Genomic DNA, 21,730 nt, shown 5'->3' with positions numbered 1-21,730 from the left:
GGGGTACAATGGAAAAAGCATGGATTTGAGAGTCAGACCTGGGTTCAAATCCTATCTAATCCTCAAAGGCTACTGAACACTTGAAATGTGGTTAGAGCAACTAAAGAGCTGATTTTTTTGTTTTATTTATATAGTATAGCATAAATTTAAATGTAAATAGTCCTATGTGGCTAGTGGCTGTATTGGAAAGCACAGATCTAGACACTATTACTGTTAAGTAGTTTAGGGCCACATTCATTTCTGGAACAGCCATCTCATTCTGCCAACTCGCATTGTTCTCCAAGTCAGCTAAAACCTTTTAAGTCTTCCATATTTTGTTGCTAAGGTTGTCCTTCCCCATTTGTACCTATGCAATCAGATCTTTGCATCCAAATGCAGGAAATTAGATTCATCTCTATTAAGTTTCATAACCTTAAATTTAGTCTATCACTTCAGTTTTTAAGCATTAGAAGCAATCTTCAATAGAGGTTTTTTTTAAATCCTATGTATTAGCAAGTGATAAGATAATCTTATAACTAGCACTAAAAGACTTTCTTCGAGCCCCAGTTTTTCACTGCTGTGGCATGACTATGAACATATTTCCACAAATAGACCTTTTTCCAGCTCACACGTTAAGTAAACATCCTCTGGCAGGGTGAGAAGGAGTGCTTAATACCTGTGGCCTCTCTCTCATCTACTAGGAACAGGCTACTTATATTTTAGATAAAGACTCAAAAAGAAATAACTGAGAGTCAGGGTTAGGTATGAGGCTGACGCCAGGTAAGTTTTTATTTAGGGAAAAAAAAAAAAGTCACTGAAAATAAAAGTCAGTCAAAATGAATGAGAGTTTCAAAACACCCTATAACTCTTTAATGGCAGCTTTTGCACCCACCGCTCAAGCCAGTTCTAACCCAACCAAGATGCTGGAAAGCAGAGCACACCGTGGTGCCCATCAGGCCAATGAGGGCGATGAAGCTCAAGGCTCCCCGTTTCCGCTTTCTAGGTTCTAAAAAAGAGGAAAGAGCAGAAGTTACTGGGGGTGCTCCACAATGACAGTGCTGTCAACATCCACCAGCCATTCTGTCAAGGCACTTGGGGTTGTACATTAGACCATCTAGTCTTAGGAGGCCAACCAGCTCTTCAGCCTAAGCTGTCAGTATGTTACATACTGCATGCAAAGTCGTGTGCCACAACAGTATTGAACTTTAAAACACGTTGTGGGATAATAATTAGAGCACCTTCGCTCCAGGATCTTTTGGAGTTTTCCCTCTTCCAAGAGGTAAGTCCAGCCAGAAGAATCTCTTCCCCCTTCTCTCTCAGGCACACCATTTATAGTACTGATTAGGAGCAGGGGATCTGGGGTCAGACTGCCTGGGTTTGAATCCTGGCTTTCTAGTTTACACTTAGTAGCTCTGTGACCTAGAGTCTTAATCTTTCTAAGCCTCAGTTTCCTCATCTATAAAATAATATTATCTATGTCACAGAATTGTTGTAAGGCTAAATAGCATATGCAAAGTTCTTAGAACAGCAACTGACACATTGAAAATGCAGAATGCGCTTTGTTACTATTCAAAGGTTAATAAAAAGAAAGAAGATAACAGATCTTTCACCTTAATATCAAGTTACTTTCCCTCTTCTTAAAGCCCTGCTAAACAGGAAAATATAGTAGTATAAGATTTTAAATTTGTTTCCTTGACAGATGTCAATATGTCCTTACCTCCTGTGTAATAGCCATAAGCATAAAGAACTCGTCCAACAATCCAGGCCAAGCCCAAGCCAGAAACTACACGCTAAAATAAAAGGGCTCTGTTAGTTATTTGCATGAAAGAAACAGGCAGAATTTTATTAACATCTAGGATTGATTACACAATGTTTTAACAAAGAGTTAACAGTTTTATGGATATAGTAAAATACTCCCTACCAAAGTTAGGGTAGAATGAAGTTGTTTCAGTCAGGAAAATCAAAGCGCTGTGATCCTTCTGTGAACTGCTCAGAGACCTGGGAGGTGATTGCTGGCCTTCTCCTAGGTAGGTGGGATGGGAGGAACCTCCCAGCCTGCCCCAGGGGACTCAGTGTGCTAGAGCACAGGGGAAGGAGAGGCAGGCCTGGGGGTTGCGGAGTAAGCCAGGAGAGGAAACCGACTGAAAGGCAGGACTAGGGGAGGAGCCCTGTGGACAGGAGATGGACTGCACACCCCACGGCTGCGTGCTGCTTCATCTCAGCCAGGTCCCCTCTGGGAGGGCTCTAAGGGGCTGTGCTGTGGCCCACGCATAGGCATGGGGCTCCACTAGAAAAAGTCAGGGGAGTGTGTCATGTTGTGAATCCCAGAACATGTGGTCTTGGAGGGGAAAGTCTCCCCATTCCCGACACCCTTGGGAAGAGAGAGTGAAAACTCATGCAAGATGGGAAATCCTTCCATTTGGACACCCTGCCGGGGTGACCAACCCATTTGGTCTAAAGGAGACAGGGGAGAGGAAGAGAGAGGGTGTGTGAGGACGTGAGTCACTGGGCGTCACTGTCCCCAGCTGTCTTTTCAATTTAGCAGTGGCATCAGTGGGGGCGAGGTTCCTACTTTAGGATTTTTATTTGTTTGTTTTGATGATTTTAGGGAAAGTTAAGTATCAGTAGGAGCATGAAACAACTATAAATAAAACCCCCAGGCGCACAAGTCACTATCTAGAAGCTCTGTAGTTTCTGCCAGGTCTCTCTTTAAAGTCGCATAATTACCGTCAACCCAGGAACAATATTAGGTGCTTGTCTTCAGAGTAGTCTTAGAGTATTTCCAAGAACTAAGCACAAGGAATGGGATCTAGGGAAGTGGGACAGGAACGGGGCTGGGGTGGACATCAGGTGACGCCTAGAGAGACCAGCTAGTCTGTTTAGACCAGCTAGCCTATTTACTTGCTAGGATTGGGGCTCTTTAGAGGCACAAGAAAGAAACATCTTCTCTAAGAGAGTAGCAGATTTTTCTTTGAAAAAAATACAAGACTTTGAGGTCATGAACTATAGATGTGCCATTCTGGCAGCTGACAAAAAAAGCACAAGGCCATTCAGGTACAGACCAGAGGCTTATGAAAGTCTCAGAACCAGAAATGTGAGGTGCCAGCACTCTGGTCTGAACTCAATGGAGGGGAAATCGGGGCCCTGAAAAGGAAACACTTTCTGTGTAAGGCAAGACCCCAGTGGCAACTAATCAGGCTCAGATAAACTTGCTTTATTTAGATAAGGTGTAGTGCAGACCAAACCTAAGGCTCACAAGGGCCATAGCGGCCTACACGGCCCTGAGGTCCACCCTCACCTGCAGCCCTCACCTCCTGCTCACCACTGAAGCCGCACCGCTCACTGTGCACCACACAGACCAGGCAGGCTCCTGCCCCAGGGCCTCGCCCTGGCTCGTCTCCTGCCTGCAGATGTCTGGAGACATCTGCAGCACCTGCTCCCTCACCTACTGCTTAAGTGTCACCTTCACATCAAGGCGGTCCTCCTGACCGCCCCACTCAACACTGTCCCCCCCGTCCCCAGGCACTCCCTTTCCACCATCCCTGTTTTTGCTTCCTCTGTGGGGAGCATCACCTTCTAACATGCTACACGATGTCCTTGAATTGCTTTTTGTCTGCGACCCCAACTAAGAGTCAGCTCCATGAAACCAGGAGTCTTTGCCTGTTTTGTTCAGGTGTCCAGGAAACGTTCGTTGCATGAATAATGTGGCAAAGGAAAACTCAATGGACATGAACCTCCTAGGATCAGAGAGACCTGGGTTCAAATTCTGATTCATCTACTCTGTAGCTATTTGATCTTGAGAAAGTTACATAGTATCCAAGAGGTTTCTCCTTATCTGTAAAAAACGGGAAAAATTCTACCTACTTTAAGGAACTTTGTAAGAAGTAACTGAATGAAATTCTTTTAAATACATGGTGCCTAGACATTGAAGATGTTCATTAAAGTTTCATTTCCTCTTCCCTCCTGAATGGCTCAGTGAATTCAATCTATTAAATCTAATTAGATGAACCCCCTCCCCGGAAAAACTTACTGGGTGGTAAACACCTCCGACAGCTAGAAAAAATAAGAAGGGAGGGTACACTTCCAACCTGGAATAGATAGAAAAAAAAGGTTTTTTTTTCCTTTAAAGTGCTCTATATAAGTATGTCTATGTAAAACTAAGAACCCTTTACATTCTTACTTGCCAAGTTAGAAACTTGAGAATAAAAATAAACATTGACCAGAGGGCAGAAGGCCTGACCGCTAAGATCCACCTTCTTTTGCTCTGCTTGGGATTAGATTAGAGGTAACTCAGAACACAGTGAGTCAAAGACCTCAAATCTGACAAACTGATGAGGCGAATTAGAGTAGATTTCCTTACAGAGCTCAAAGCCTCTCACCCCCTAGGCTGGGAGATTCAGTATCAGTTTAGAGTGAACTTGCTGCAAATACTGCAGAAGAGTAATGCAGCATTAAATTCATGTTTGAAAAGGGCATTGGGGGAGGGATGAAGTGGGAGGTTGGGATTAGCAGATGTAAGCTATTATATATAGAATGGATAAACAACAAGGTCCTACTGTATAGCACAGAGAACTATATTCAATATCCTGTAATAAACCATAATGGAAAAGAATATCAAAAAAGAATATATATATATTTATAACTGAATCATTTGGCTGTACAGCAGAAATTAACAACATTGTAAATCAATGCTACTTCAATTAAAACTAAAAGAAATGGAAGAAAAAAAGAAAAGGTCATCTAGAATCCCACCATCCTAACAACTCTTAATTTTGCTTAATATTTAATCTGTTCATTTATACATTTTTAATGATACTTTTAATGAGTATCCATGATCGTCATCGTTGCTATTACTCAGCAAACAGAGTACCAAGGGTTGAGGTGTTGGACAGAAAACACCCATTCTGCAGATGTCTTGGGGGCCGGGCAGGGCCAGCACTCACGTGTTCTGGTGGGCCCGCTGAATGCAGTTGAAGAGGTGTCCGTTTTCAGGGTCAGTGCTATACATTGTAGGATACTGTTAAAACAAAGTGTGTGTGATCAAACGGTCAAGTGTAGCATTCAGTGTTGAGAGTTAAAATCAACCTTAAAGATAATGTATCCCAAAGCATTTTCTGCCATAACCTTGGTCAGATGATCATTCAATTTCTGCTTACATGCATGTGGTGACAGAGGTCTCATTCTCAGAGGCAGATTCAATCTGTGTCTATTAATATCCAGTGACAAGAATATATGTCTGTGCCATTCAAGGGGTAGAGGCAGCTTGTGCCAAATTCGGGGTTTTTGTTGACGTTATGCCATCACTGGTGGCTTTGGGATGCATTACAAGGATGCCATTGGGAAATAGCTCCTTCCCAAGAGTCAGCAAATACCACATCCTTTTAAGGTTCCCTTTAATGGGGGAACAGAAACTGAGTGTGTGAGAGTTTTAATGTGCCCATCAAAATAATAAACTAGACATGAAAACTTTAAAAGGAGCTCTAATTATAAATTGCTCAAAAGAAGTAGACATTTAACATTGCTCACCAGGGACAGCTTCAGTAAGTATCCCTTCTAGATCAGCTAGAGCTAAAGGAAGCATTCAGTAGATCTCCTCCCTATGTCTGATGTCCAAACACAGGCTAACTCAGCACCACGTGCTTCTCTTCTACTTGGGAAACAGGAAAATCACCAGAAGACATCATTTTAAAGTGGCACACCAGGAAACAACTGCTATTTAACCCCCTCCACCCCCCGTTTTATTTTTGGCCTCACTGTGAGGCTTGTGGGATCTTAGTTCCCTAAACAGGGGTCGAACCTGGGCCCTTGGCAGTGAAAATGCAGAGTCCTAACCACTGGACAGCCCGGGAATTCCCTATTTAACCCCCTTTAGAAAATAACTGTCTTCCTAGCAAAGAGCTCCAGCCAAAAGCACACCTGGTCTTTTTACAGAAGAGACAAAAGTAAAACAAGATGGAAATGACTCTCCAGAAGGGCCCCATATTTCTTGCCTTCCTCCTGCCAGACAGGGGCAGAATTTCTAATAGGAACAGGCCTGAAACTGCCACCGCTGACCACTAGCACCTCACCTTTCCCTCCACAACTGAAAACAAGTTCTTGCCCCGACGAACCCACAGAGGCACCACTGTGTTCCTACTCACCTCCACTTTGTACTTCTTGCGGGCCTTGGAAACGTTGATGGCTAGATGAGTTACCATTATGAAGCTGGCAGCACCAGTTAGAATCACAAAACCATATTCCTTAGAGAGGACGGCCATCCTGACTCTGTGGGAGAAAGAACACATTCAGGCGCCACCTGGCACTGTGGGCTCCAAGCTGCAGGAGGCCTCAAGAGTGGGATGCTTTGTTACCAGCAAACGTATCGCTACAGATCAAAAAGAGGCATGAGTGATCTGGTGGTTCTAAGAGGTAGAGATATTACTGTATACCACCCAGCAGAATTAAAAAATGATTCAAGTCTGCGATATACACACAGAAAAGTTCACGATCACATTGTATATTCTCTTTTGTGCCTGAGTTCTTTTGATCAACATTGCATGTATGAGATTTATCTAAACCATTGCAGTAGTCACTGCTATTGGATGGTCTGGCCACTAAAAACCACAATTTAAAAAAATATTTAGCAAGGCAAAATGCTAAAAGATATACTAAGTTACAGAGAGAGAGACAGAGAGAGAGAGAAAGAGAAAGAAAGAGAGAAAGAGAAAGAAAGAGAAACAGAGAGAGAAACGGGATATAGTCAGTATGTACACAGTGATTCCAAGTTTTTCGCTTGTATGTCTATTGGCATCGGGGACACTCTGAGGGCAGGAACCCTAGGGCCTCCCTTGGATCCTGAGGCACGTGCTGGTACAGCAGCAGAAATATCACACTTGTAGGGAAGGGATCAGTTCTAGTTCTTTGAAAGCAGAGCAAGGCTCTGGGCAGCTCTTGGAGAACCCAGATTCTTCATCAAATTAACACCTCAAAACTAACCCCATGATGTGTTCTAGTGCCTGCAATGCAGCTTATTTTGAAATGCATCAGAAAATGATGATACAAGCTAATATAGCAAAATATTAATGCTAGAACCTGGGTGGTAGCTATATGGATGTTCACTATACAATTCTTCCAACTTTTCTGCATGTTTGAAAAATTTCATATGAAATGTTTGGAGAAAAAGCTCATCTCCGCATTTTTCAGTGTTCAGCAATTTCAGCTCTTTTAGCTCTTGTCCTGCTCCAGGAGGAAAGAAGAAAGAAGGAAAGAAACATACCGGAGATCAAAGAGAGGAAAACCTGCTGGGTGGGAAGAAGCCCTAATAAATTCAGAGTAAGTTAGTGCTGCCCTCCAGTCTATCTGAGCATTGATCACCAGATGTCTGAAGGGTCAGAGCACGGCAGGACACAGAGAAATAGCTACAACGCTTCCAGAGATCCTTAGCTGCTGTCTCATCACGTGCATGGCTGCCACAGGCCAACAGCTCCTGTGTGTATTCTGTCTTCAGTTTAAAATTTCCATCCCTGGGAATTCCCTGGTGGTCCGGTAGTTAGGACTCCGCGATCCCACTGCAGGGGACACAGGTTCGATCCCTGGTCAGGGAACTAAGATCCCGCATGCCACATGGCGTGGCCAAAGAAAAAAAAATTTCCACCCCTGAAAACTGTTTGGCTGCAACCTCTCCTGAAAGCCTGGGAAGGTTACCCTGCTCCCAAATGTTTTAGTCATCCTCACAAACAACCCAACAAGATGCTAATACCCCTATTTTCCAAAGAGCACCCAGAGGTTAAGTAATATTCCCAAGGTCTGAAAGAGAAAGTATCCGAGTTGGGATTCAGATTTAGGTTCCAATTCAGTTCCGATGTCCCCTTTCAATCCCACTTGACGATTTAGAGCTGAACTGGCATTGGGATCACAGAATCTTTCTCAGTGTGGAATTTGGGGCCAGCAAACAGGTCAGTTCTTTAAAAGTAAGTTTCCCTTAGGTCTGCAAAATAACATTTGGAGCCAAAATCCTAAAATCTGCCCACCCCCAACCATGTTTCACAATAATTCCCGTTAGTTTCCCCTGCTATATTCTTTCTTTACCTAGAGCTGCTTGCGGAGGGGCACCCAGCATCCCCTCCTCCGGGACAAGGGGACACACACTGGAAAGGGTCGTCCCCATGACTCAGCATGGGAATCACCTCCAGGTCAGCCTCTCCTGGGCCATCTCGTGTGGCTGCGGAGAGCAAGGAGCCTTTGGCTGCCTTCCAAGCTTCCCTGCCCTCATTCTCTTTTAGAATTAGTCCTTTCCAGAGTTTAGAAAATCAGCTTGGGGAGGAAGCTTTGGTAGTAGTTATTAAAACAAAAATATGGGGTGAATACTGAACACCTCTTTGAAAATAAATAAACATGACTACCTGATATCCCTGGGGTTCAACACATCTGGGCCAAACAGGCCACTGAAAACGAAGCTGTCTCTAACTTTGTCAAAAGCCGCCTGTTTAAGAACGATACAATTAAGCATATCTGGTTTAGGTCAAAGTGTGCAAGTTGAAAGTCTGTTCAGACCTCACCTTTAGACAGGAGGCTAGGCTCTCTCGCAGCCTGGGGTAACCTTGTGTTGGTGCAGACTTTTCAGCTCATTTTTCCTCTCCCCCCAAATCCCATAAGCTCCATTTTACAGAAAAGGAAATGGAGGCTCAGGTAGAGAGATGAGGGCAGAGCTAAGACCAGAGCAGGTTTTAGAATTCTTCCCCAAATACTCCAGCAAGCCCAGGCAAAACATTAGAATTCGGTGGCTCGGTCACTGGCCTCTGTTTTTCTGGCCTGTAAGGATTTGGGTAGGAGAAGCTAGGTGGCAGGACAGAGAAGTGTCCTTTGAGTAGATGTTTCTATTGCAGGCAATGAACACTCAGAAAGGCAACCGCTCAAAAACCTGCAATTAGAAATTAATGTTTACTACTGACCTCCTCTTCCAAAGTATAAATGCAACCTGGGAGGTTACACTTTTAGGCAGTCACACCTAAAGTGAAAGTGACTCTCCTCACACTTTGGTACGGTGATAGGTACTGAGGGGAAAAGAATCTAGGTGAGGGCAAGCAGAGCCAGGAACAAGACCTTTGAAGGACGGAGAATTTACAGTAAGGGAGACCCAGAGTCCGATGCTAAAGTGGGTGGTGTGCAAAGGACAGCGTAATCGGTCAGGAAACAGTGAGCGTACTAGGGGCAGGAGGAGAGAGGCGGCCCTCTCCAAGGCTCTCCCTGCAGGAGCCCTGGACACACCTGCATAGGTGCCAGAGCCAAGCCTGTTCAGCCCGCCCTGACACCTCCTTGCACTTTCAGCACATGAGGAGCCCTGCTTCACAGGCCATTGCAGCCAGCACTTCCCAGCTGGCGTGATCAGGGCTAGAACAGAAAGAGCAGCCAATTGCGTCAGATACTAAGCTCCCGTGAGGGAGGGACCATGTGTGTCCGGCATCCTCCATGCCAAGCACAGAGTGTGTGCTTATAGAAAGCTGTGGAATAAATAAAGCAAGCTGTAAGTCCAGGTAGCTTTCAGAATGCGTCCTCCGCTCTGCACAGTGCCTGGCATAAAGTGTGTGCCTAACCCATGTCAGTTTCCTTTTTTCCCCTCAAAGCATCTACTGAAACAATGGAAGCAATTGGATGTATGAATTCCTGGAGAAAGAGATCAGCACACAGAGAAAAGCTCTGTCGCTACAGCTGCTGAAAACATAAATCCAATAGGGGCTGCAAAATGCTTAAGGCTTGTCCTTTAAGGAAAGAATCAGTTTAATTCACTTAGGGTTCAAAAAGAAACTTCGTCATTTGCTGAATCCTTATTTTCTGAGGAATCCAGGGCAAAGAGATGCACGCTCCCGCCCCGTCGCGTGGGTGCGGGTGCGCACGCTGGCGAAAGGGGAGGCACCTCGGCTCACAGTAGCCACGTTCCAGGCAGCTCCAGCCACGCCCGAGGTTGGGCCGGCCCCGCAGCTAGCAGATAGCTCCCAGGGCACAGGCTTGAGAAGCTGATACGTGCAACACAACCTCTTTCTGACATGAGCACGCATTCGGACTGCACACTATAGTTTGTTGATTACATACCTGCTCTGTGTCACTGGCAACCCGTATATCCACCCAACAAGATAAGGTTCTTGGGCGTGGGAGCTCTGCCCTAGACTTTGCCTTCTACATGGTGATAGACACACAGCATGCAGTCCAATGGTCCTTTCGGAGCTGAACTTTCATGACTGGTATAGATTACTTTGTAACTCACTTGGTTGTATAATAGCACTTGTTAATTATCACGCAGTTTCCGAGGTTAGTCGCACACCAGCTGTAAAGATTAAAATTTATGATTTGTACAAATAAAAATTTATCTAGTTACTTTGTAGTATTACACGCTGCTGGGAGAAGTGTAAAACAGAACCACCTGGAGGACAGCCTGGCGGCAGGCAATATGCTTTACATTGTTCATAACCTTTTGCTCATTAATTCTACTGGGAATCTATCCTGGGGTAATAATCAGGAAGGCAAACAGATTTGGTTCAAAGACATTCACTTCAGCACTATTTATAACAGCAAAAACAGAAATGGTGTAGATGTCCAAACAAAGAGGACTAATTAAATAAATAATATATCTGTAAAACAGAATAGTATATAACCATTAAAAATGGTGAAAGATTAAAGATGGTGAAACAGACTTAATATACAGCATGTTAAGTTAAAAAAAAAAGAAAACAAAAAGTGTGTATCTAGTTTTCTCAATAATAGAAAAAAATTAAAGAAGAAAATATCAAAATCATAAGCATAGCTATTTCCAGATGGCTGAATTATAGATTTTCCTTTGTACCTTTCTATAATGTGCAAAATGAGCAAATATATACCAAAAAAGTTATGTAAAAACATGGCCTGACAATAATTAGTAATCGAGGAGACAGGAGGAATAGACAGTATGTTACAAAGGAACCAAAGAATCGGACCTGATTTTTAGCTTGAATCCTGTCACTTATCTACTATGTGCAGTATAGAGACAGCCTTGCAGGTAAGGGGGCAGTTTTGGAATCACATTGTCTGGGTTTGGAACCTGGATCTCATATTCCTAGCTGTGTGTCCTCGGGAAAATTACTCAACGTCTTTCAAGCGTCCTTGGTTTCCTCACTAGTTAATTGGAGATAATCATGGCACCTACCCCACACCATATAGTTGTTGTAAAGATTAAATGGGAACACTGTCTCTAAACACCCATCAGGATGCCTGTCACATAGTAAGTACTCAATAAATGTTATATATCAGGTTATACTATGTGTGCTAATGTTCTGTTAACTGTCTTTGCCCTGATTCAGTGATAAAAGCGGATGTTCGAATACATGATGATGAGACACATTTAAGAATTTATAATTTAGAATTATCATTTTAAAATAGCAAACAAAGCTTAGAACTACATATATTCCCCTCCTTTTTGAACTCTTAATAGCCAGCCATGTTATAATATATTATCTGAAGGGCAGGAGTATTCAGAAGGAAGCAGGCTTCTAGTACAGACTACGGAAATCAGCAAACTGCAGTCATGCAAACCCTCCCTGTAGCCAGACATGCTTATCCCTGCATGGGGCTGAGCATCCGTTCATTTACTCGTCCAAGTTTATTGAGTGCCTACTATGTGCTACTCAGTGGGCCCATGCTGGGGATGAGGTGAACAAGCCAGACTTTGGTCCCTGCCCTCAGGAAGCTCATGTTTTACTGGGGAAAGCAGGCAAATAGGTAAACAAATACCCAGTTCCAGATTTTTCCTTCATACCAATGATCAGAAACTGTGTACAACCCCCCCCACCCCCCACCCCCAACAAAAATGAAACTAAAAGGGTTGGGGAAAGGCAGAGATAGGACAGAAGTGTTTCTGTTCTCTCTTCACTTATTAGTAACTACAGAGGTGTATGCTCCTAGTTAACTGTTTCCTGGCAGTCTTGAGTCAAAATAGTTCAGCTGAGAGAACAATTAAGTTGAAGGTTTAAAAGGAATTAGTTTTTCTTTTTATTTAGAAAATTCGTGTCACTTATTTAATAGTAGAGATCCTTTTGGGAATGTTTTTATTCCTAGCAGACTTGAATACTGTTTATGATTTGCCTTTTCCCATGGGAAAATCCACAGGAGTAGAGACGGTGGGAATTCTGGAATTAGACTTGTGTTCAGACCCCACCTGTGGGACCCTGGAAATGTTACTTAATTTTTCTGCCAAATGGGAGAATACTATTTACTTCACAGGATGGTTTGAGGAGTTAAATGAGATAAACTAGACTAAGCATCTGGTATGAACTCTTAATAAATGTTGGTCCAAACACAAAGACATTGTACATCCTGGCAAGTGTACATGTCTGTCCACATATGTAATACTTCCTAAATAAGGAGATACTGATTTTTCTACAAATCTATAATGTGCTCTGACTTAGAAATTAGTTCTGATACTGTTTGGGATAGATTCAAATTTGGCAAAAGGCTGGTCTACTTAGATTCCTGACATGGACAGCATAATGACAGAAGGAGTTAGTTTCCTAGTGTGGACAGCATGAGTCCCAGAACACTTAAGTCACTTACTCAACCACAATATACAAAGTGCTTACTCTGTGCCAGGCAATGTTGAGTTGTGGGAGATACAGCAGTGGACAAGATGGGGGTCCCTGACCTCAAGGCACTGACACTCTAATGATGAGAGAAGACTGACAACAAATACGCAAACAAAGGCAACCTGAGAGAGGGATGACTGTTATGGAGAACGTACAGGGCGGTGATGCGGAGGGAACGGGGTGGAGGTGGGGCTACTCCAGCAGGATCATCTGGGGAAGATCTTTTCTCTGTGGCCAACATCTGCACTGACACATGAATGAGGAAGAAGCAGCCACACAACGTTATGGGGAAAAGAACATTCCAATCAGAGGGAATAGCAAGTGCAAAGGCCCTGGGTGAGGAAAAGCCTGGACCCCAGCACATGGTGGGAACATCAGGAAATAAGGTTAGAGAGGACAGATCCAGATTATGAGAGTCTTTACAGGCCAGGTAACAGTCAATACTTCTTGCTTCTCCCTCAACGGACTAAGGTGAGATGCGTAGAGGAAGAAAGGGTATGCAATTAAGTGCCTTAATTGCAGAGGAAGCATCACTTCCCAAAGGGAAAGGTGTTTGACCAAGCAAACATGCACCATCATTAACTATGCAAGCCCTCGGGTGGATTCAACTCCTACACGTGGAAAGAGCTTTCCAGGTATGAAAAGGGACCAGGAACGGTACAGACCCTAAACGTAAGGAAGAAAGAGTTCTGAAAAGGAAGAAGTGGACACTTCTGTCAAGAAGCATGAACAGGCTAAGAATATGCCTTTGGCTTTGGTGAGGGGGAACCCTGGTTTTAGGGACGTGGTAGAAGGTGGAAGTCCATGGGTTGAGGGTTAAGAGACAAGTGGGCTGTGAGGTAATACCCATCAGGCAGTTCTCCCTCCTAAATGTGCTCACACTGTCCAGGCCTGCCAGTATGGCCCCATGCAAGTCCTACCACTTGCCCATGCAGCCTTTCCTCCTCATGGACCCTCACCAGCCACAGGCTCTACCTTTGGATGTTTGCACATTTTGAGAATACTTTAGAAACAGAATTATTTCTACAACAGATATTTTTAAACAGCAGCATTTCTGTGTGTAACTTTTTTATTTATCAAAATATATATTACTGGCCAAACATGACTTTCTGAGGACATATCAGGTTGGAGGAAAAAAACTAGGAACAGTATTTGAAGCAGGTGGGGCATGGGACAAGGGGCAGCAGAAAAACCCCAGGCCACAGTGGGTGTCTAGGGGTAGATCAGAGAACACTGGCGCCCTGGTGACCGGTGGGGCCTTGAGGTCTATGGGACAGCATAGTGGAAGGAAGAGTATTTGAGGCAACAACTCTTTGGTGCATCCAGTGAGTAAGACACCCAGTGGATTTTTAAAAAGCTACAAGGCACCATTGTAAAGTCTTACTTTAGGAGTGATCAAGCTTGGACTTAAAATGAGGCAGTGTTGGTCTCACCCCTAGAAGATATGCTCTATTCCAGTGCCTGAGTTAGCAACATGGAGTTTCATTATGATATTTGGCTAAGGTACTCTCCTATAGGAATGTGACTGACAGACTCACCTGGAAACATCACTACTCCAGCGCTTATACTTCGCTCAACCTTTCCGCCAATTCCTGCTTCTGCCACAGCTTGCCTTATCTCACTGGGGCAGGGGTTCCTTCAGTTACAAAAGGGTTACTCAGAGAACTTCCTGAACTACATTCAACGGAATACTACTGGGGTAAAACTCTCCTTCACTTATTTACTCCACTCCATCTTAGCTGCCAATAGAAATTCCCCAGGGCACAATCAACACTGCACAAATGGAGCAAAAGGCAGGCTTTATCATTTGGGCACTGGCCTCAAATAATTTATGACTTCTGAGCCATGAAGTTACAACAACTTGTCTTCTCCTAAATGAAAATCAAACGTCTTAAGGGAGAGAGGATTTCAACTTTCACCTCTCTCTTTGCCCTCAAACAAATAAAAGCCAGTGTGGACAATGGTAACCCTTACTTCCATTTGCAAGATTGCTCCCCTCCAACTCTACTGCAATTTCTCAGCAGTCTTTTTTTTTTTTTTTTTTTTTTTTTTAATGCATCAGGAATGGGACAATGCTAAAGCACTTACAGACTGACTTGGAGCCATTCCCCAATGTTTCATTAAAATCCTTATTTGGCTGCCTGTACTATTAATCCAATCTTCCTTATATATGGTCCTTTATTTTATTTTATTTTAAAAATTTATTTATTTTATTTATTTAGTTTTGACTGCGTTGGGTCTTCATTGCTGCGTGAGGCTTTCTCTAGTTGCGGCGAGCGGGGGCTACTCTTCGTTGCGGTGCACAGGCTTCTCGTTGCGGTGGCTTCTCCTGTTGCAGAGCACAGGCTCTAGGTGCGCAGGCTTCAGTAGCTGTGCCACGTGGGCTCAGTAGTTGTGGCTCGTGGGCTCTAGAGTGCAGGCTCAGTAGTTGTGGCCCACGGGCTTTGTTGCTCCGCGGCATGTGGGATCTTCCCAGACAGGGCTCGAACCCGTGTCCCCTGCATTGGCAGGAGGATTCTTAACCACTTTGCCACCAGGGAAGCCCCGGTCCTTTATTTTACATGGCATTTTCATGAGAATAATACAAGGATGGTCACTTAGAGGGCTTCATGTGATCACATCAAGTGGATCTCCATGTGTCTCCAACACTGGGAGGCAGTTCCAAAAGCTCTGAGGTTGTGCTAGGGGTCTACTCAGCCTGTATTCTTTTAATGAGGTAGCTGTCCAGCCTCGTTTCTGCCTCCAAATGGATCTACAAAGGAATAGTCCTCAGAATTATTTCTAGGCAAGGCAGCTGAGCCCATACAAAGCTAAGTGGAGAAATTTGAGATCCTAGAGGCAAGCAGCACAAAGGTAATTCCCTGTTTCCATGATGGGAGAGAAAAAAAGGAGAGTCACAGAATTTCTTTGGGTCCATCCTACATTTTCAAAATGCCAGTCTGGTCAATTCTACAGTACACAGATGATAAAATCTGTTTGAGTGTCAAAGTTTCAAATGGCAGTGAGATTTTTAAAGGAGTACATGGGGGCTTCCCTGGCGGCACAGTGGTTAAGAATCCACCTGCCAATGCAGGGGACATGGGTTCGAGCCCTGGTCCAGTAAGATCCCACATGCCGCGGAGCAACTAAGCCCGTGCGCCACAACTACTGAGCCTGTGCTCTAGAGCCCACGAGCCACAACTATTGAGGCCCGCGCGCCTGGAGCCCACGCTCCGCAACAAGAGAAGCCACCGCAACAAGAAGACCGTGCACCACAACGAAGAGTAGCCCCCACTCGCCGCAACTAGAGAAAGACTGCACGCAGCAACGAAGACCCAATGCAGCCAAAAATAAATAAATAAAATAAATAAATTTATTTTAAAAAATGTAAGAAAAAAGAGTACATGGACAGTTAAGGAATAATAACCATGTGAAGAAAAATAACTATTCCCCACAATTGTTTTGCATATTCAGTAAATATCACTCCAAGGGCTAAAAATGAAAAGTTAGTTGAATAAGCAGGCCATTATTTGTCCAGCCTTGAATATTAACTCAAGTGAGGCAAACAGCAGAGGCAGGTCATAAAGTGGGTCTTTCCCGGTTTCTGATATTCTTTAATTCCTCATCAGTGTTGCTGGCAGAACACTTGGAAAGTGGAAGCACGCTACAAGTTAGGGGGGATGGAAAGATCTGTCTTCTTAAGAGATAAATGTCCTATAAATCCAAATATAGTCACTTTTATAGTTAAGTAGCCACAGCTTGCAATATAAAATATTCAAGTTCCACATGTCATTTTAATTCCAACACTCTCGTGAACTGTCTGTGCTGATGACAATGACTACATTCCTGCGCTGGCTGAGAGCGGGAGCGGGAGGGAAGGACCAGCCTGATGCTCGAGTCCAAGTGAATGTTTCTTGGTTATGTGGGATGAGCCTGCATTGACACAAATAAACCATGTTAAGGCCAAATAAGCAAATTACCTGCTCTTTTCTTCTCTGGAGTCTGACTTCTGTGTGAAAAGGCACTAGACACATATGCTTAACTGAATCTCCCCTGGGAAAAACTGGTAATTCAGCTCTTCAGGAATCTAAGAATAGTAGATTGTAAGACAGAACAAATCCTAGGTTCCCCTGTTTGTAGGATGACAAACTTCCCCAAACAGATTCTTGACCCAAAAGGCCCTATGGGCGAGAGTTCCTTGATGTGCTGACCTAAAAGCCCTGAGCCACGCTGGACCATCTGGAGCCCAGCCTCCAGGGAGGTGTGATCCCAGGGACAGGCTGCAGGACATTTCCCACAGTCTGAAGGCACCAATCTCAGAGGACAGGGAAGAGAATGGGAAGAAGTTATGGGATGCAGAAGAAAATAAAAATCTTGTAACAATTCATTCAAGGGAGCTGATCTGACAAAGTCAATGCAGGACAAAGCGTTTCACCTAAATGGAATGCTCACTTTAAGTCCACATCTACCACCTTCCTCAGTAGTGCCTTAGAATGATTCCTTTCCTGATGTATCCCTTACTGAATGCTGGGTACCACGTGCAGTGCAGGGCTACAATGGTGAACAAGACTGAGAAAGAAGGTCCTGACCTTCCAGAATACAGAGTCAAATGGAGGGAGACAACTGAGGAGGATCATGAAACAGGAAGGTAACAGATTGAGCTAAGGGCTCTGAAGGATGTAACAGTGATGTGAGAGTGAGCACACAGGTAGAGAAAACAGCAAGTACACAGGCACGGAGACAGGAAAGGGGTTTACTTGTATAAGGATGAAAAAGGAGACCAGTGTTGGCTGAAGGGTAGTGATATAGCCTAGAGGAAGAGTGGTAGGAGAAATCAATGATTATTAATAACACTTATTATTAGCACATATATTACTCAATGTGTGTCAAACACTGTTCTAAGTAGTTCATCAATATTAACTCATTTAAACCCTCACAGCATCCCTATGATATATTATTACTCCATTTTACAGATGAAGAAACTGAACATCAGAGAGGTTAAGTAATCTGCCCAGGGACACGCAGCTATAACAGAGAAAGCCTGCATTCACACACAGCCAGGCAGTGTGGCTCCACAGTTATGCTCTCAACCCTTGGCTGTATTGTCTCTCAATGAGGTTGGGGAGCAAGTTTGACCACACTTGACCTCTTTTGAAACTTTTCTACCTCTCCGGACCCTCTCCTGAGCATAAAATATATTAACGAGAACAGAAAGCTAATAATTAACTCCAAGTCTGTGACTGATTAAAGCCTGAGAGCTTTCTAATTGGAAGAAGAAAAAAACTTGGAAAAGGTCCAAAAAGGAACTTTTTTTTTTTTTTTTTTTTTCTTTTTAATGAGTGTCAGCACCGCAGTATGACAGGAGGAGATTACAGGGGAAAAAAATCCTCCCAACTTTCGGGCATACAGGTTTGCAAAGGGCAAAGCAACACAAAAATTGGCACTTCATTTTTACATCACGATTTCCCTATAACCTGTCCCTTAACTGGAATTATATAGGAACTGAGGGGCAGAGTGAAACTAAGCCCTGACTTCCCAAAGAGGAAAAAAAAAATCTCTAATGAGTCACATGGACACCGTTTGGATTTTCCATCACAAGAAATGTGGGTGGATTGTATGCAGTGAATTCTTAGCAGCTGCTGAACAAGTCCCCACCAGGCTACCAGCCATTCTGAATAAAGGAACTGCATAGGCTGCAGGCTCCTGCCTGAAACAGGGGTCTAACTCTTCAGGCCTGTCTGTACTTAGAATGAAGTTGTGTCACAATCATTCACATTTCTTAGGCTGGAGAAATAAAATAACACTATTAAATAAAAAAGAGTGAACTAAGTCACCAAAATATTAGAACACAAGTTCCAGTTAATAAATGGGTCGACTCTAGAAAGAACTCAGAGCGTAAGAGGGGACGGATGATTCTAAATGCTGAACTCCTTAAAGGTATTTGCAAATGTATTTGGAAGGTAGTACAACTTCCCCATAGGAAGATAGGCACATAGACACTGTAAGAGATAGCGAGGGAAACACAAAAATTCTATTTTACACAGCAGTAACCTACCTGGTAACTGCTGAATTCTCCTTTTTCGGGAGGATGGTATACTCATAAGTAGTATTAATGAAACCAGTTGTAAAAACCGTAGCAGTATATTCTTTTAAACACATATTGCTTTAAAAAATGCTAAATGGTTCATGGTCAATTGTGGTTGGCAAGGGTGTTCTGAATACAGATTCAGAATATTTAAATAGAAATATAGGGAAGAATATATTTAAATATTGCTAGCTGTGCAGTAGGCACTAAATTACTCTTTGACAGATTGATTTGTCATCCACTTCATTCCAGGTTTCTCCACATAGGTTCAGTCTCTTTGCTATCCTCCAGGTTAAGAGGTTCCCCTTCATGGACTGTGTCTCTGCAGAACTCTAAACTGGCAGGATTAAGTCTAAATAAGGGGGAAGACTGCCCTTCTCCAGTTTTGTTCCTTAATCTAAGGAGGCCCCTGCAGTGCAGTTTCTATGACTGGGCACAGTACCTCTACACAGTACCTCTGTTTTATATGTAGTAACATCATTTGTGGGGGGAATCACTTGGCAAAGTTTTCTATTTCTGTAACATTGTCAGGAGGGAAGCTTTGCAGAACATCTTCCCCGGCTGAAAGTATTTGTTTGGATTTTAGATGTAAACTTATTTAACTCTGTTAAATTTAACTCCCGTGAGAATAAACATTCTTGATCCCCTGACTCAGATACTAGGCTCTCATCACTGAATTCGTTGACCTAAGCATAGTCTGTAATTTTGACCAGTAACCTTGGGTGCTTCCCAGAAACTGTAGGCTCCCAGTGATCTACAGATTTCCCAAGAGATGCCCTTGCTTCCACCGACAGAGGAATCGAAAACCTGCGGCAATTCCACATGACCACGCCCAGGTCTACAGCACCTGCAAAGAGCCATATATCTGCAGAGCAGTAAGTGTCCTTCCCTCCAGATCTCCCTTTCTCCAGTTAGGGGATTAAAGCCGCAAGCCCGTAGCTCTTTTCCTACCCACCCTCCTGTCTCTGCTTTCCTTTTACCTCCCTTCCCACACTCACTTGTCCCCTAAGCTACAATATAGCGGTAAACTCGTGACTCCCAAGGAAAGTGATAGCAGAAGCCAGAACTTCAGAGAATGACTTACCAACCAGCCTCCAGCCCCTTCCACCGCCCCGCAGTTGCCCCACCGCTGTGGCCCTAACGCTCCCTGCAGCAACACCAGATGAGGGAAATTCTCTGAAATCAACCTCAACAAAGACTCCGCCTCCTCTCCTGCTCTAAGGCAGCGGTAAGAAATGACCCACTCGTAGGTTCCAATTCAAACATACGACAAACGTTTCTATGAAACCAGGGGAAAACAAACACAATTCCCTGGGAGACCCTCCCGGAAGGTCCCTAGCAACACATGCACATCCGCAGCTGGCGCAGCGCTCGCAGGCCACTTTAAAAACCTGTGTCACCGATCAGGCCTGCACTGCCAGCTGCCCCTGCAGTGCCCTGCCCACCCCTCCTGTGCACCAGAGATGCAGTTGGCAAGGTCAGGTGGGCTCTGGGAGGCAGAAAGAAGGAGCCCGGCGTCCGCACAGCCCAGGGAGCAGAGGAGAGAAAAGGAAGTAACTGAGGAAGGGTTGACCTTGAGAATCTCCCTGAGTTTTAGATAGCGAGGCCGGCCCAGCTTAGACGCTCCAAACCCACTACATCATGGGGAGGATGGAGGGCAAAGGGGATGGGAAGGTAGAAAGGAATCTACAGACAAGAAGGGAGAGAGAGAGAGCGAGCGAGTCCCTATTCAGCTTGGGATGGCCGAGATACGGGCGGTGCCCAGCGCAGGAGCTGAAATGCCTCCGCGGCCCACGCTCCTCGCTGCCCGCAGGTGCGGGGACTCACCTGGATCACCTTCGCTCGGCTGGTGCAGAACGCAGTGCGCAGCGGAAGTGTAGGTGCGGCACCCTTCGCCTCCTGCAGAGTGGGGCGTGGCTCGGAGTAGTCCCCGCCCCCTCCCGGGGCAGCGCGAGGCCACGCCCTGAAGGCGGGGCTCTGGGTGTCCGAGAGAGCTCTCTGAGCACCACTTCTGGGCCGCTGTTCTTGAGGCAGAGACTGCATTTCCTTCCTCCTCACCGTTGTCCACAGATTTACCCCTCCTACTCCCAAATGCATTTATCTGTTCCTTTCAGCAAATGCCCTCGTGGCCGCCTTCCTAAACTGTCCCAGCCAGTTCATACTTCTCGGATTGAGTTTGCAGCACGGTAGCACGGTAATAATTTATCCCCAGCAGAGCCACCGTAGCTTGCTTCTAGGGGCTCTGGGGTGAGGGCGGGGACACGGGTTTGCAGGGCGCGTGCGGGCAAGGGGGAGGTCACCAGAGCCGGGTGGCAAGGCTGGGATGGGTGCGTTCTGGCTGCGTCTAGGGTGTGCGGGGCGCTCAGTGTCTCAGATTGCTACAGTCGCCAAGTGAAGGGATTTAGGGTTGTTAGAGCCTGTATATTTCCCTAACTAGTGTTGTTAGTTTTGCGAAGATCCGGAAGCGAGCCCTGCCCGTGTGGTGGCCGCACCCATCCTCGCCCACGCCGCCCGCTCGCCGGGGTCCAGCTCTTCGGGAACTAGACCGCACCGCCTCGGGGACCCCCAGATCTTTGATAGCGAATACAAGCCCCAGTTAGGCCCTCAAGTCCAAGTCCGATGAGGTCTTGAGGGAGGCCTGCAGGCAGGGTCGAGCCGGGAGGAGTAGAGCTTGCTTCTAAGTGCCGTAAACTCAGCCTTGGAACCGCCGACGGCAGAAGGCACCAAACCTTCCAGTTTTCACGTGTCTTAAGTGCGCCCGTCACCCCTTTCCTCTGCATACCCCACATCCTACTAGGGATTGCCACATCTGGGCCACCCCTAATGTCTCTTATGTGGGAGTACGTCCCCTCTCTACGAGAGCCTGTGCTTCCAGGTTGAGGTGTAGAAAGGCTGGTATCTAGATCTTACAAGGCTCTAGGATGGGTGTTGGTTCCTTTTTATTGATTTGTCATATCCACACATCCGGGAGTATTTTGAGGTCTCGTAAAATCTTTACTATTGTTGTTTAAACAACTTCCAACCATTCTCACGCTTTTAACTTTTTCAGTACAAGAAGGCCTTATATGTTAGGGTTTCTGGCATGTTGATTGTAAAGGAC

The 21,730-nt window shown here is 44.9% G+C and overlaps 1 protein-coding gene across 2 annotated transcripts; it reads right to left on the bottom strand.

The window, feature by feature from the left end:
* Positions 1–737: 737 nt before the first annotated feature.
* On the bottom strand, positions 738–20,575 carry MGST3 (microsomal glutathione S-transferase 3). Of its 2 annotated transcripts, none has more exons than XM_036825104.1 (6): positions 20,458–20,575; positions 6,120–6,243; positions 4,923–4,996; positions 4,010–4,067; positions 1,697–1,769; positions 738–985 (listed from the first exon to the last, which is right to left on the bottom strand). In XM_036825104.1, exons 2-6 carry the CDS (start codon positions 6,234–6,236, stop codon positions 849–851), a joined length of 459 nt encoding a protein of 152 aa, XP_036680999.1. In that variant the 5' UTR covers positions 6,237–6,243; positions 20,458–20,575; the 3' UTR covers positions 738–848. The 2 variants fall into 2 exon arrangements, with proteins under 2 accessions (XP_036680999.1, XP_036680991.1); XM_036825096.1 differs by lacking the exon at positions 20,458–20,575 and adding an exon at positions 8,047–8,137.
* Between the last annotated feature and the right edge of the window lie 1,155 nt (positions 20,576–21,730).

The sequence above is a fragment of the Balaenoptera musculus genome, chromosome 1 (assembly GCF_009873245.2).
Source record: "Balaenoptera musculus isolate JJ_BM4_2016_0621 chromosome 1, mBalMus1.pri.v3, whole genome shotgun sequence".
NCBI classification, from domain to species: Eukaryota; Metazoa; Chordata; class Mammalia; order Artiodactyla; family Balaenopteridae; genus Balaenoptera; species Balaenoptera musculus.
Note: the sequence above shows the minus strand (reverse complement) of the source record. Positions and strands in the feature narration are given on the sequence as shown.